The 16051-nt window shown below is 42.8% G+C and overlaps 1 protein-coding gene across 7 annotated transcripts in view; it reads left to right on the top strand.

Moving 5' to 3' along the window:
• The window catches only part of arhgef11.L (Rho guanine nucleotide exchange factor 11 L homeolog), a 116519-nt gene that overhangs the window by 96579 nt on the left and 3889 nt on the right, over positions 1 to 16051 (top strand). For 5 of the 7 annotated variants that reach the window (XM_041573538.1, XM_041573537.1, XM_018231434.2 and 2 more), the window contains 17 exons: positions 4 to 183; positions 452 to 499; positions 593 to 780; positions 901 to 1047; positions 2317 to 2396; positions 2552 to 2677; positions 2785 to 2902; positions 3342 to 3520; positions 3680 to 3755; positions 3842 to 4009; positions 4422 to 4509; positions 4693 to 4794; positions 5012 to 5091; positions 5431 to 5661; positions 5832 to 6248; positions 11281 to 11376; positions 14386 to 14663. In XM_041573538.1, the coding sequence (XP_041429472.1) occupies positions 4 to 183; positions 452 to 499; positions 593 to 780; positions 901 to 1047; positions 2317 to 2396; positions 2552 to 2677; positions 2785 to 2902; positions 3342 to 3520; positions 3680 to 3755; positions 3842 to 4009; positions 4422 to 4509; positions 4693 to 4794; positions 5012 to 5091; positions 5431 to 5661; positions 5832 to 6248; positions 11281 to 11376; positions 14386 to 14663 (2602 nt within the window). The remainder of the gene's footprint in view (positions 1 to 3; positions 184 to 451; positions 500 to 592; positions 781 to 900; positions 1048 to 2316; positions 2397 to 2551; positions 2678 to 2784; positions 2903 to 3341; positions 3521 to 3679; positions 3756 to 3841; positions 4010 to 4421; positions 4510 to 4692; positions 4795 to 5011; positions 5092 to 5430; positions 5662 to 5831; positions 6249 to 11280; positions 11377 to 14385; positions 14664 to 16051) is intronic. The other 2 variants (XM_018231433.2, XM_018231436.2) reach the window with 2 other exon arrangements.

Below are 16051 nucleotides of genomic sequence, written 5' to 3'. Positions count from 1 at the left end.
CAGCAGCAGGTCGGAGGTGAAACTGGGCCGGTCAGAAAGCTTAAAGGGACGGGAAGAGCTGAAAAAATCCCGCAAAGTGGACAATGTGCCTCGATCTCGCAGTGATGTGGATATGGACGCGGCCGCCGAGGCCACACGCTTGCACCAGTCGGCCTCATCCTCTGCATCCAGCCTATCAGCAAGGTGACAATTGGGGGGAGTGGGGTTTGAGCTTTAGGACTCCATCTTGTATGTGATCTGTGGGCTTTAGTTCTGCCCCATCCAAAGTGCTGCTAATACCCCAGCTACATTATACAGTGCAATGTTTTGCTCCACTACACACACACAAGGGCATTATGGGATATGAGTACAGGCAAATGCAGGGAATGCAGGATCTTAATTACAAAATAGGGGCCCTAGAGGCAATGCACCTCATACTGAGAGGTTTAATACTCCCGTGTTTTCCTCCTAGGTCCCTGGATAATCCTACCCCACCCTATACTCCCAAGTTATGTCGAAGGTAAGTGTGGGGCAACAGTGGAGGATGATCTGAAGTCTCTCCATAGTAATCAACATGGGCTTTTAAACCCAGGTTACTTATTTATGGTTACAGGAGCATCGAGTCGCCCAGTTTGGGGTTCACTGGAGAATTGCTGCTCTCCAACCTGCAGGAGGACGACCTGGGCCACCTCTCCGACCTCGATCCTGAGCCCGACGCTCAGAACTGGCAGCATACGGTGGGACGGGATGTGGCGCTGCACCTGCCACCAAAAGAGAGGGCGCGGCAAGAGGTGATACACGGTGAGTGGATGTTACCCAGGTTTTGGTACCTTAATTATTCTTGCTCCAGTACCTCAATTATTCTTACTCCAGTAGCTCAGCAGAACAAAATGAATGATTGTCTCTTTCTCACTGCCTCAGAGCTGTTTGTAACAGAAGCCTCTCACCTCCGGGTCCTACGGGTGCTGGATCTCATTTTCTACCAGAGGATGCGCAAGGAGAACCTGCTGACCCCAGATGAGCTCTGGCTTGTCTTCCCCAATCTCCCGGAACTGATTGAGATCCACAGTAAGTGCAGGGGTGTTTTTTAGATGCTATGGATATCTTGAAGGAGAACTAAACCCTAAAAATTAATGTGAGCCATATTTTATATACTGAACTTATTGCACAAGGCTAAAGTTTGAGCTTGTCAATAGCAGCAATGATCCAGGACTTCAAACTTGTCACAGGGGGTCACCATCTTGGAAAGTGTCTGTGACACTCACATGCTCAGTGGGCTCTGATTGGCTGTTGAGAAGCTAAGCTTAGGGGTCGTCACTAATTATCCAGCAGAAAATGAGCTTCCCCTGTAATATAAGCTGATGCTACAGGTTTGCGGATTATTCAATTCTGATGCTAATTGCACTGGTTTCTGTGCTGTCATGTAGTAATTATCTGTATTAATTACTAATCAGCCTTATATTGTGACATTTCTATTCTATATGTACTGTATATTGTGAGTGGGTCCCTAAGCTCAGTAAGTGACAGCAGCACAGAGCATGTGCAGTGAATCCATAGAAAAGTAGATGGGGAGCTACTGGGGCATCTTTGGAGACACAGATCTTTACTGCTAAAGGGCTGTGGTTGCCTTGGGCTGGTACAGAAGCACAAAACATCATGTACAACATTTCTAGCTACTTCTTTAGTTAGGCTTTAGTTCTCGTTTAAAAAAAAATAGGCTAAAATGCTATAGACCACGCCCACAGGTTCAACACACCACTTCAGAACCTTTAATCCCTATGTACATTTCTGCAAGTGTTTATGTCCTGCATTCACAGAAATGCTTTTGAGAGAAGAGATTGCAACACGGGGGGAATTTAAGGTGAGGTTACCAACAACTTCCTTTTTGACGGCGGGTGGAAAGAATTCACTGTAGTTTCAGGCTTTGAAATCAAGATGAAAGAGGAAGTGGTTTTGGTTAAAAGACTGATGCTGCTTTGTTGTGGTGGGAAACAAATATATATTTATAGAGCGAAGGGTTATACGGGTAGTGTCTAGTTCGCTGGAAGCCATATGTATAAAGGTAGCAGATATTGAGTATATAAAGATGGGTGGATGCTGTTGTAGAGTTCGTTCCTTGCTTCTGTTAAGGTAGCCATACACTGACTGATCCTCCACGCTGTCCAATGGGCAAGTCCCTTCCCATTAAAGGCTACCATCTAGTGTTCCATAACGGAGACCTAAATGTTCCTTATCTGCCCACTTGGCACTTTTATATCAGTGCTTGTGGTTTGTAGCAAGACAGTTGTTCGTGTATCATCGCTGCTCCTATTATTGCTTTTTTGCCTCTGTTTTTAGACTCGCTGGCAGAGTCAATGAAGCGGATGAGAGAGGAAGGACCGGTCATCAAAGAGATTGGCGACCTTATGCTCTTGCGGGTAAGTGTCTTTCTTGTGGCACCTTTGGCTTCTTCTTGCCATCGTTCCTGTCACCTTTAGAAGACACTTGGCTCATATTGGTGATACTTTGCATAAATATGTGGCACGGAGTTCACTTTTTTGCCTTGACCTTTCTTCTTTCGTTCTTCTGTTAGTTTGATGGAGCATCAGGAGAAGAAGTCCGAATGGAAGCAGCCAGGTTCTGCTCATACCAGACATCTGCCCTTGAGCTGATCAAAGCCAAAAAGAGGAAAGAGACCCGGTTCAGTCTCTTCATGCAGGTAGGAACCCACCCATATCTGTTTTATGCCTTTCCCTTGTTTACTCAACCTCCACTTCTCCTGGCTTAATCTCTTAACCCTTGCGCCATCTCCTGCTATGATTGTAGGAAGCGGAAAGCAACCCCCAGTGCCGGCGACTGCAACTGAAAGACCTGATTGTGTCTGAGATGCAACGACTGACCAAGTACCCCCTACTGCTGGAAAATGTCCTCAAGCACACGGACTGTGAGTAGATTTGTAGCAGGAAAGGACATGTTCACCCTACAATGCATTGAGCTGGGATGTTCAGTAATAGGGCAGGTGCCAAAAGGTTCATGGATCTCTGCTGTAAATCTGTGGAGAGATGTTCCTCACTTCAGCAGGGTTGGTGGCTGTTTTCACCTCTATTCCCATGTTTAAGGTGGTAATTAGAGAGAAGGGACCTGTGCATTGGACCAGGACCACAGATTGGCTTCCAGTGTGGTCTAAAGACTTCACTGTGGAACCTGGAAAGAGAATTGCACCATTTGTGTGTTTTCTCATCACACCTAAAATGATTTGTGGATGGTTTTTGCCCACTATTTACATACTCGGGCCCTAACAGAAAGGGTGGCCGTTCTGTTGCCTGGCTGTGGGGTAAATTCCTAGTTGGAATGGGCACTAACGTTCTCCTTATGAATATTAGCTGGGACTCAGGAACACGAAAAGCTGTACCGCTGCCGTGATCGGTGTCGAGATATTCTAAAGTATGTCAACGAGTCGGTCAAGCAGGCAGAGAACGAGCATCGACTGGCTGAGTATCAGAAGCGACTGGACGCCAGCCACTTGGAGCGGTCGAATAATCCTCTAGCTGCAGAGTTTAAGGTGATTGGGGCTGAGGATTCCAAGGAGTTTTGATGGGGGATGGGTTTTAGAGGAAGGAGAAAAAAAAGTGGGGAGATTATCCAAAGTAATGTCCACGGTATGAGAGTTGGTGAAGGTAGGGCTTTCTCTGTTGATACAATGCTGGATTCTGTCTTGTAGAACTTAGACCTGACCACAAGGCGAATGATACATGAGGGGCCTCTCACTTGGAGGGTAACAAAAGACAAGACCATAGGTATGTAACCTATGGCACAGCATCGTATTTGTCGTACAACTGAATCAATCAAAACAATTCTCCTAATTTGCTGTTCCTTTTTATAGACTTGCACGTTCTCCTGCTGGAAGATCTCCTCGTCTTACTACAGAAGCAGGATGAGAAGCTGGTGCTCAAATGCCATAGCAAGACCACCATGGTCTCCACCGACACCAAACAAACCTTCAGTCCTGTCATTAAGCTGAATTCTGTCCTTGTTCGCTCCGTGGCTACAGGTATGAGCCTCTTCTCTAACAATTATTTCAGCCTTACAACGACCGGCTTCTGTGAACGTTCCTTGGGCAGGAAGTACCTCATTGCAAAGTGTCCTATTGCTGCTAGTTCATGAGTAGGTGCTCGATGATTTGCCGTGACATCACTTCCTGTCCCAAAGGCAGGATGTAAACCGGTCTGGCATGCTGAGAAGGTCCATAGAGGAGCCCAAGATGACTTTGATGGGTCAACTTGATCAGTGCCAGATATTAGAGAAATTAAATGTATCTCATAAAGACCATGTTTTCCTGGTGGGAGGCTAAATGGGTGCCATCGTATTGCTTCCTGTTCTTCATAGCTTACATATGAGCTTAAAGCAAGACCCCATAGGTCACACTGATCTTATTACTGATGTTCATTGTATTTCTCTTCCAGATAAAAGAGCCCTGTTTATTATCTGCACTTCAGATCTAGGACCTCAGATCTACGAGCTGGTGGCCATGACATCCTCCGAGAAAAACACGTAAGGGCAGCAACACCTGGATCTGGGAGCTTTTCACTTGCCTTCCATTAGGGGACACCAATACGAAGGGTTAACGTGAGGCATGTCCTTACAGAAAGAAACCATGGTCTATTGGGATTGTGATTGTTAACCTGCTCATAACCTCCCCAGACTGTCATTCTTTGTGTTTGTTTTTTTTGATAGGTGGAAGGATTTATTGGAAGAAGCAACCAAGGGCACCATGAGGAATCCTCCAAGTGCCACCAAAAGGAAATCCCAGGACATCAATAGACCAACCTCTGCCAGGTGAGGCAAGGACGGGATGTCCCTTTAAACTGCTTGCTAAGTCTACTGTTACATAACTATAACAAACTTCCCTTAATTCTCCTTGATTCGATAAGCTTGGTTTAAATTACACATTTAAAGGGGAAGTTCACCTTTACATCTTTATTTTGTAAGAGTATGATGTGCATGATATATTTCTGACCAAAGATCTCTTCCCTGGCTATCTGGTTCCTCTCAGCATGCTTCTACAGAGAACCCACATGCCCAAACTCCCTGCAGAAGGAGTTCTACAGCATAACAGTGAGGATCTCCAATCAGGTGAGTATTACTGTGGATAAACATGCATTGGACTGTCCTTTTAATTCTTCTTTATTGAGGTTACACAAACCATTTTAGAGTGACCTGCCTTATATCTTGTTAGAAGTATCTGATAACCTAACATGACCCTGAAATTGACTGTTAGATTTCATGCTGCTTCTGCTACTACCCCCCCCCCAAAAGCCTACCTACTTCAGCAGTCACTACTCATAAGACGTATTATTATAGCTTACTTTGAGATCTGAGGGAAGCAAGTGAAGATAAACCTGCTGTGTTTGCTCAAAGAAAAGGTTGAATTAGGTGATACTCCCACAAATGAACTGTTGATAACATATTCAGGTGACGAGAGCGCTGGAGAATTCTCAGGCCACCAAAAGCCAGATGTCGTCGTAGAGGAACCAGAGAGGGAAGATGATGAAGAAGATGAAGCTCGGACACCTACCCTGCTGCCTATCCCATCCAAAGAGGAGGATGCTGGAGGTGGGATACTGGGGTTAGACTCTTCCAACCGCATTCCCTACCATTGGCCTGCAGTGACTGAAGGGCTGGCTGAGTCTGCACTGGATGATGGTGAGTAAGCCATTTCCTTATCAAAGTCTGCTGGTATAGGCTACTCCAGTAACATCATAGCTATCGACCAGTATTTAGTTGGTAAATCCGAAAAAATATAATTTATAACTTGATATAGACCCATAATAGACTTTATTCCATTAATGGGCACTCTTTATTTCTCTCCTTAGTTCACAACCTCCGTCAGCTGATCCTGAAGAACATGCTCCACCACGGCCATTCCGAGTACGACTCTGGCTCTGCCCCCGTGGCTGAGCCTGAAGAAGACCTCACGCCTACGCCTTCCGTCATCGGCGGACACGGGCACCCATGGGACACCATGACAGATGCAGTATTAGAAAATCTAGATGGAGATCAGACTACTGAAGAGAAGGAGACCTCAATTCCTCCTTCGATTAGCGGCTCTGAGAGCAGCAGGTCTGTTTTGAACTTTCCACATGGAGAGAGACCAGGTTCCAGAGATGGGGAAGAGACTGCTTGGAGTTTGGTTGAACGCAACCCACAAGGCAGTTCTGTTCATCAGAACCAATCAGAGCAGCTACACAGTGAGGACCATAGTAACCGAAGCTACAGAGTTGTTAGGAAAGGTAAGTAAAATATCTCTCCTTTAAGGTCTTTTTTTGTTTTTGGTCATTTATGTCCAAACCACAGGACTCTACAGGTCAAGGCACATCTCATGGTGACTCTGGGAAAGAAATATTTTTGTTTTTGGTTGGGCCTCTGTCTCTCGTTGGTAAGTGCTGAGATACCACTTGTTCTATGCAGATGGGTCCACATTAGTTTGTTGTCCTTCACACATTATGGCAGGTATTCTATGTTATTGATTTGTATCTGATGGACTGAGTGTGGATCGATGATGAAACTCTGCCTCTAAATGTTCCAACAGTTTAAACCCTTAAATAATATCTTCTTCCTATACACGCTTTGTATTATTCTGCTGTTGTCTCTGCTTACAATTCTCAGAGATGCCTGTAGATTAATACATCTGTATTCCTATTGCATGGCCGACCCTTGTTTCTGTAAAGGTGCACCCGCTCTTATTTTTTCCAACCTCATAAAGAAAACCCATTGCTGAGTTGATTGGCCTGTAATACACCTTCCAAATCCTTTCTAAGAATCTTAGTGGCCCGGGGGGACCTCCTCTTGTGAATCTTCATGGGGTTTGACCTGGCGTTGAAGCAATACTTGGGCACTTCTCTTATTTATCTCAACCAATGGATTGGTGCCAGTGGAGTTGTCATGTATTTATATTCACTGCAGCCTTAGCCCCTTTCCCGGCAGACTGTAGCATCCTGTGAATTCATATTTAAAAGCCTTATTTGATGCATCTTGCACTCTCAGCCACGCTAATCCTCCCACTTAAATGCTGTAGATGCAGCAATAAGTTCTCTTCCATTCTATCTGATACTCTATCCCACACAGCACCAACATTTGATTTTCCTACTGTTGCATGCATCTCTTTGCTACTTTCACTGCCCTTTTTATGCCCTCGACTCATCTGCTTCCTGCACTTCTCAGTTGCGACTTCCACCACTCACTTTCCTTCACTCCTAAACACAACCACGTGCCAGTGATCCAAACACACGCAACCTCTGACCCCCCCAAAAAGTCACAATAGCACTTTGCTAGGAGGGGTGACCAGGGGTGTGGGCAGATGCGAATATCATGGCCCCTTAAATGAGTGGAGGCCATCTATTGAAAATTTTAAATGGGAATATAACCTTTGTGAGAAGGATTCATCTTTTTATTTTCAATCAAGTAAACGTTGTTTTTGTTTGATAATGAATTGTTATAAGTCTATAAATATTGTTTGTAGTGAATATCTACAAGCTCTGTTTTCTAGAATGAAAGCTTTCCTATTGCTATCAGCTCCATTGTCCTAGGTCTACTAGGTGCCATGTTTTAGCCTAAGTAGGTACTAAAGGAATGGATAAGTTGCTACCAGCCAATTATAAGGGGTATCCCCTGTTGGGTATCCGTGATTGAAAGGGTCTTGTTCAGCCATTTTGCTTGTTCATTTGTCCATCCTCCCTGTGCAGCTGCTGCTAAGTGACATCAGTCTGAGATGTCATAAATGTGTTGTCATCATTAGAAGGAGAATCTTTGTGTTGCTATGAGATATGACCAGGGGTCCAGAGGAAGGATTAGACTGACAGCAGTCAGATTTGGGGTGAAGGCTAGTTTGAAAGGTCTTAGAACATCATAGCATAGTGACTTTGGATAAGCAGATTTATGTATCTCTGATTCTTTATGGGCTAAGAAGGGGGTGAAATGCATAGGGGGCCTGAACAGATGCTGCTTTAGAGTAAGTCCTTATAAATCTACCTTTCCCCCCCACTACGTTCAATGCCATCTCTGCACTCACATACGGAGAAGCCTCTGTTTCAAGTACAGGTGTGAGATCGGTCATCTGGAATACTTGGGACATGGGCTTCTCTGAATAAAGGCGTTAGAGGGAATACTATACATGTTTTTTAACTACTGATGTGAATAAAATATATATTTTTTATTGAATAGCATGGTTTGGAGAAATTATTGAGATTGTGGTTTTACCTCTCTTTGGTCACTAGAGGTCTCCAACATGCTCACTAATAGTATTTACTGATTCTGCTCCCAATTTGATTTAAATAGTTCTCTGAATAAAGGGCCTGTCTGTAATTTGGTTTGTTTTCCTTAAATCCTTAAAACACCTTCAAACATTTCAATCTGCAATATATATTTTTCACCAACAGCATGGACAAATTGCTCTGTTGTTAAGAGAAACAGCTAGGGTTGCCACCTTTTCTGGAAAAAAATACCGGCCTTCCTATATATTTATCTTTTTTCCCTATTAATAACATTGGGATCAGCCATAATTTTTTCCGGCCAGGTGGCAACAATAGGAACAGCCGATGTGGTTAAGACTAGGCTTGGGTGATTTTGACCCGTTTAGTTTCTGCAAAATTTGACGCCGGCGCCCATTTAAGTATATGACGCGCGCCGCCATACAAGTCTATGGGCGTCATTTCTGTGGCGAAACCAGGTGAAAACATTCGCCCATCCCTAGCTGAGACCAATGAGGCCAAAACTGTGTTGGCTGTTTGAGTGTAAAGTTAAATAATTTGCAGAAAGTTAGGGAAAAGGCTCTCTGTAGGAGCTATATAAGCATTAGTCTCTATGGACCAGCCGTAAAGCAGAGTTTACAAAGTTGGGTCATATGCAAAGGCAATAATCAGAAAAGGAAAAAACGTCCCTGGTGTGTATCCAAGCAGTCTATAATCTCACCAGTATAAACGTGGGGTCTTGGTGCTCATGCTGCAGACCTAAAGCTCAAGGTGGAAGTTCAACCAAAGAAAGAAGATGGCAGGCTCTTACAGAACCCATTGACAGGCAGGTAAAAGTACTGGAAACTTTATTTTAGGCCAAAAGTAGACAAACACACAGCCTTATGCGTTTCGCACACAAAGCCACTTTATGTAAACGCAGCCCCATATGAGGTCAATAGATATTACCGGTGAAGGATTGGCCTGGGTTAAAGCTTGCCTAATAAAGATTCTTCCAAGATTCCATGGGAAAAATACATTTCCTCCTCTGCCTAGGTTACATATGGGGGCAGCCATCTTTTTTGCCTTAGCCGATGCATTTTTCTTGCTAGCACCACCTGTTTACGTGTACTAATGCCTCCGTTTTATGGGTGCTTCCAGAGAATGCTTCACAGGCCAAATATCGACCCCCAGAAAAATGGAAACAGGCGGAGAAGGAATATTCTTAGAACACAACCAGTGATTCCCGCATACTTATTACACTGTAGTTAAAGCCTAGTAAAAGATTAGGATGTAAATGATGTGATGTATCAAAAAGTGGAAAGAAATACAGCGGTTCCAGGAGAAAGACCTGAAAATAAATGCAATTCTGGTGGTGTTCCTTGGTCTACTCTTGAGCGATTACTATGTTGAATTCTAGCATATATCGCTGAAACAGAGTTCCGAGTAGCAGCCTGAAGGTGCAGCTTTCTTCTCTGTATTATGATAGTAAAGATCCATGCCTCTGAGATTGTCTTTCTAGTCTTGGTCAAAACTCCAATAGTGTCGGTGACTCTACACATGCTCAGTGGGTATTGCTGGGCATGTAGATGAAAGTCTAGATCTGTCTGTAGACGTTGCTTAAAGGAAAACTATACCCCCCAAACAATGTAGGTCTCTATTAAAAGATACTGAGTAAAACAGCTCATGTGTAAAACCCTGCTTCATGTAAATGAACCATTATCATAATAATATACTTTTTTAGTAGTATGTGCCATTGGGTAATCATAAATAGAAAATTGCCATTTTAAAAAATAAGGGCCGCCCCCTGAGATCGTACGATTCACTGTGAACACATACAAACCACATGTAAGGTCACATGAGCCAATTAACAGACAGAGTTCTGCCTTTTGCTTCCTCATTTCTTCCTGTTACAGTTAGTGTTGTAGTATTTCTGGTCAGGTGATCTCTGAGGCAGCACAGATAGAGTCACGAAATGGTGGTTCAAGGCAAGAGATGTAAAAGGGCAATATTTATGTAAATATATATTCCAGTTTGGTAAATTTCTTTAATATGTCATTCAATTTGATTTAAACTATCTGTTGCTTAAGTATTCATTTTGGGGGTATAGTTTTCCTTTAATAGGGCTGAACAAAAAAACATGAAAGTTGGGGCTCTTTAGTCATGGATCTTCACTATCAGGGGCCTAAGGCACCTTCTCTGATGGTACATCGTCTCTAGCTAATAAATTAGTCTTGCCTTATCTTTTTAAGAGGCCATTCCAGCTAAACACTCCCTCCCCATATTTCTTTTAATAAGTCATCAATTCACTGACCATCATTTACAGGACTGTATTCTTGCTCTAGTTTTTATCATGCCTTATACTCCAGTTCATCTTTGTAGTAGTTTCCTTTCTGTTTGATCTAGGGATGCACCGAATCCACTTTTTTGGATTCAACCAAAGATTCGGCCAAATACCGAACCAAATTTTTTACTTCCTTGTTTTGAGAGGAAAAGTCACATGATGGATTCGGTTCGACCAGGCACAAGGATTCGGCTGAATCCAAATCCTGCTGAATATGGCCGTATACTGAACCGAATCCTGGATTCGGTGCATCCCTAATTTGATCACTATCCTACCTTTCATCTCCCACCCATTCGCCAAGGGTCACCAGTAGAAGAACCAATCACCATGAGCAGAGCCGGGGTTGGAAGGGGTGAGAAATGATCCTCTCAGACCTGGCCCTGTGCTCTGTTACCCATTGTCACTCAAGCAGAGGAGCATCGTTGAAGCCATTGAGATGTGTTCACCCAACGCTTGCAATATACCTTTGGAGATGACAATGTTGAGAAATGTTCATGCACCTTCATCTTTGTTTCTAGAATGCCATTGCTGTTTTTTTTTTGTTTGACATAAACATGACATAATTAGCCAATATGATCGTATAATAGTCTTCCTGACAATATCAATCAAACGTGTCCACTAACGATCTTCCCATGAGTTTAATGGATTTCTGTTTATCTTCTAAATTCTTTTGTTTTGTCTTTCCACCTTTTTTTCTCCCCCTTCCCTTTTTCTTTCTTTTTTTTTTTTTTATTCTGGTTATCTTCTGCACAGCTGAGGTGGTGGGAAATTATGATGTCATACCGTTGCCAGACAGCAGCCAATCACAGAGTGTGTTGCAGGAAGCTGGCGCTGGAGCTATTGTAGATGGTAAAACGCATTGTCTTTGAGTTTGGCGAGTGGACAGGGAGGTGGCATTAATCAACCAGATGCTGCATTGCTGTCTGTCTCTCACCATCATTCTGCTTAACCTTCAGTGGCATCACCCTTTCAACTCTAAAGTCTTCTCCAAATCAATAGCATTGGGAGGTTTACTCTCCATGTATGAGCATTCCAAAGTGTGAAACGTACATCTTTGTCTTGTGCGGAGAGGTTGATATTTCCTTGTGTGATTGTCCTTGGATTGTCCCCATGGAGATGTCTTGTAGTCTACTTGGTTCTACAGCCGGTGATTAGCACTGATCTATTGTTTTCCAGCAAATTTGTCTGGGGGTGCTGACATCTAACGTTTAGTAACAGCTGAAAAGCCACTGGTTGAAGACCTGTGGTTTACAAAACTCTCCCATGTCCCACAGGAGTAAGAGATTCTCTCAATGTCACTGTGTTTTAAACAGGTTCTTCCAAACATATCATGATGTTCTTCTTCCAACCCTGACTTGTTTGTCATCCACCTGTCCACACTTGCTTGTTCCAAACCCATTAGAGTTGAGGTTCTATTTTAGTGGAGTAGTTGACTGGGATCTGCCAGGGATTACGTTGCAGCAAAGGTTTGATTTCTAAAAAGGGCATTTTATCTGATCCAGCATCTTGTGGTATTCCAGTTCCATAACTAGAAGGCTACTCCTCTGCAGGAGAGGTCATGGTCTTACTTCTCTGATGTGTAGGTAGAATACAGAGAACTTTACACATTGTAGAGCAGAAGTTTAGGTTGTGCATGTCAGCCTTGCAGGCTATTACATACCAGCATGAAAACTAGACATTATTCTTGGATTCGATGGAAGTCGGGAACTGTGCAACTAAAGTTGGTGGAACACCTATGGCTATATTTATTAACTGATAAAAGACGGTTGCCTTACTTGCTTGAGATATATTTTGAACAGTGCAGATGCCTTTTTTGAGGAATATCATTTGTTTCCTTTTTTATACCCAAACTCCGTTACCCAGGTTTGCCGCATATGTTGCATTTTAGCCAATGCTTCTTTTGAGAAAATCACAGTTCAGTGGATGATGTTGTCCATAACAGTAGTGTAGACTCTGCACCAAGCTGATAAGGCTCACTTTCTCCGGACTAGCCAATGGAACCGTAGGCATCAAGAAGCCAAAGGAAATGTGACTAATGCAGCCTTTAACAGTGACGTCAACTTATTCCGTGACTGAAGTCCCTTTAAGTTACCGGGCAAAATAAATACTTTTGTTATTGTTTCCATTATTTTGCCTAGAAATGTAAACCCTCCCTCCTTTGGTTGTTTTATAGTGTGGGCAGTAGAATCTATGGTGCTGGCCCTAAACTATTAAAGTGCCAGCCCCACTTTTATTTTCCTACGCCTCTGTAAATTTGTGTCACAATTTTTGAAAGTGTCTGAGAGTATTGTTTATTATTCTAGAGTTAAAAGTGCAAAACACAAGGATGGAAATACAGTATGTCCTAAAATCAACTTACACTATAGAGAAGTGTCTAAAATCTGTAATGTTTTGGTTTGTTCTGAGTTTGTTGGGGGGTATAGCTCCCCCATGCTCATGGTTTCTCCTCCCCAGCCAAAGATGTGGGACCCAAATTATTTCTTAGAATTTACAAGTTCTCTAAGGGTGATGCCTCTTTCTTTGAATTTAAAGGGAATCTTTCATATCAAATAAATCCTATTTGGAGTTAAAAAGTTTTAGAATGTTGTGGACTGAATGTACATATGTCAACATTACCCTTATCGTTTTTTAACTGCTAAGATCACTCATGCAGTCTGGAATTCAAACCGTTCTAGTGGCTAGTGTACATGAACAGTCTGAGTGCCAAATAACAGGAGCCAAAAATACTTGTAGTTAAAATAAAATAGACAAATCCGTCAACAACATACTAAAAATGAATTTTTTGGGATGACCTTCCTCCATAAGTGGCACAAATCAATAAAAAAAAAACGCATGCATAATGCCATTTTCATCATGGTGCCAGTTTGGATAAAGTTGACAGTGACGTCTATGGTCCCATGTATCTCGCCCCATATTACGGGATTTGAGATATGTGCAAAGCACAATTGGGATCACTGTAGGCCTCGATGATGATGTATCTTCAGCATGAAGATTAATGAAGGCCTTTCACATTCGTTGCAACTAGGAATGCACTGAATCCAGCATTTGGTAAGGGATTTGGCCTTTTTCAGCAGGAATCCTTGTGCCTGGCCGAACCGAATCCAATAGTAATTTGCATATGCAAATGAGAGGCGGGAAGGGAGTTCATGTGACTTTTCAACAAAAACAAGGAAGTAAAAAAAAATTTCCACCATTTTTTCCTTTCCAGACCATAATTTGTATATTCAAATAGGATTTGGTTTGATATTTGGCCAAATCCTTCACAAAGGATTCGAGGATTCGGCCAAATCCCAAATAGTGTATTCGGTGCACCCCTAGTTGCAACTCAATGGGTGGTTCTGAACTGTCACTGGATGATTTTATCTAAGGCTGCGAAACAACAAACCCCATTGTGTTGCTTTGAAGCCCACTGTCCATAACCCATTCATCTATTCCTTTAGGAGTTTAGGCCCAAACTGGCACTTGTGTATAACAATCACTGGGGCTTTGCCATGAATTGTGACTCTACTATGATCGATTCCCTTTAAACTCTTGAATCTGCTTTTTTCATATGTTTTACCCTTCGCTCCACCTCTGAAATTCTTCCTAACCCGCATCCTTGTCCCGTCCGTATTAACGAGACCTTTGGAATGCAGAGGTAGCTGAGACCTGCCTAATCTTCTAATCCATCAGTTAAAGCACCCGTTTGAGGTTTGCTAAAACTTTGCGTAGTGGCCCCTTATGTGTGCAGCTCTAGATTGTAGCATCTTGTCCTTGCAGGCACGAGGCCGTGTCTCCTTCCCCAGCATATCCTATGGTATATCCGAATCAATATCGTTATGACTTATCGGTTCTTTTTCTGCCCACCTTGTGCACCAGGAAATTTCTTTTATGTGACTGCATCAGCGGTTTCTGCAAAGGAAGATAACGAAGTCTCAGAATCCCCAACGAACTCTGACCGATTAGCGAGCCCTTCCTTCTTGGAATCTCGAGAGTCAAACCACACGCCGACTTACCAATCAGGATTTGCCACTCCACCGTCGAGAAGTACAGAAAGTGATCCATTGGATCTCCTGCCCCCGAAACTTGTCATTCAGGATGTAGATATTATCTTCAGGACGATAGAGCAGCTGACAGCCAAACTGCACAGGCTGAAGGTGAGAACTGGAATTTGCGATTCCTAACTTTGGTGGAGGATTCGGAATATGAAAAAAGGTCTTATAGGGATACTGTCATGGAAAAACATGTTTTTTTTTTTCTTCTAAACACATCAGATAATAGTGCTGCTCCAGCAGAATTTTGCACTGAAATCCATTTTTCAAAAGAGCAAACAGATTTTTTTATATTCAATTTTGAAATCTGACATGGGGCTAGACATATTGTCAGTTTCCCAGCTGCCCCCAGTCATGTGACTTGTGCTCTGATAAACTTTAGTCACTCTTTACTGTTGTACTGCAAGTTGGAGGGATATCAACCCCCTCCCTGCCCACCCCAGCAGCCAAACAAAAGAACAATGGGAAGGTAACCAGATAGCAGCTCATAACATTGAGTAGGAGAAACAGCAGCCTGCCAGAAAGTAGTTCCATCCTAAAGTGCAGGCACAAGTCACATGACCAGGGGCAGCTGGGAAATATGTCTAGCCCCATGTCAGATTTCAAAATTGAATATAAAAAAATCTGTTTGCTCTTTTGAGAATTGGATTTCAGTGCAGAATTCTGCTGGAGCAGCACTATTAACTGATGTGTTTTGAAAAAAAACGTTTTCCCATGACAGTATCCCATTAACCTTTATCTAGCACCATCGAATAACACATAAAAGTAGCAGTAACTAGACGATGATCTGCATATCGTATGGAGGAGAGATTTGTGCTTATGTTGTTCCTTCTACAATTGGTTCTCATAAATTTTTTGAATCGAGAATAAGCAGATTTTCTCATTACAATCAAAATCAGCCATATCGACTAGGGTTGCTTTTCAAATATTACCAAAAAGAATAAATATCTTGGGTTAGAAACATGGAATATAGGTATGGGACCTGTTATCCAGAATGCTCGTGACTTGGGGTTTTCCAAGTAATTAGATAATAATTTGGATCGCCATACTTGAAATCTACTAGAAAATCATGTAAACATGAAATAAACCCAATAGGTTGGTTTTGCTTCCAATAAGGATCAATTATATCTTAGTTGGGATCAAGTACAAGCGACTGTTTTATTATTACAGAGAAAAAGGAAATCATTTTTATGAATTTGAATTATTTTGATAAAACGGAGTCTACTGGGATTACATTGAATGCAATGTAATTACTCCGCCGCACACCTGTAATTCACATATACAGCAATGACAGTGCTGGTCCTCCGTTGGCCCGGCCGGGTCCCCTAGCAACAACAATCGTTTGGAAACAGATCCGCACACACACAAAATGATGCAGTCGGGGGATTGACCCCTTTTATTATGCCACCAGAAATTCAACTTTTCTGAGGGTAAACCCTCCCTTCCGGCAAAAAGAGATGCAAATATGGCGGAGCCCAGCCCAAACCGTCTGC

The sequence above is a fragment of the Xenopus laevis genome, chromosome 8L (genome assembly GCF_017654675.1).
Source record: "Xenopus laevis strain J_2021 chromosome 8L, Xenopus_laevis_v10.1, whole genome shotgun sequence".
In the NCBI taxonomy this organism is placed as follows: domain Eukaryota; kingdom Metazoa; phylum Chordata; class Amphibia; order Anura; family Pipidae; genus Xenopus; species Xenopus laevis.
Note: the sequence above shows the minus strand (reverse complement) of the source record. Positions and strands in the feature narration are given on the sequence as shown.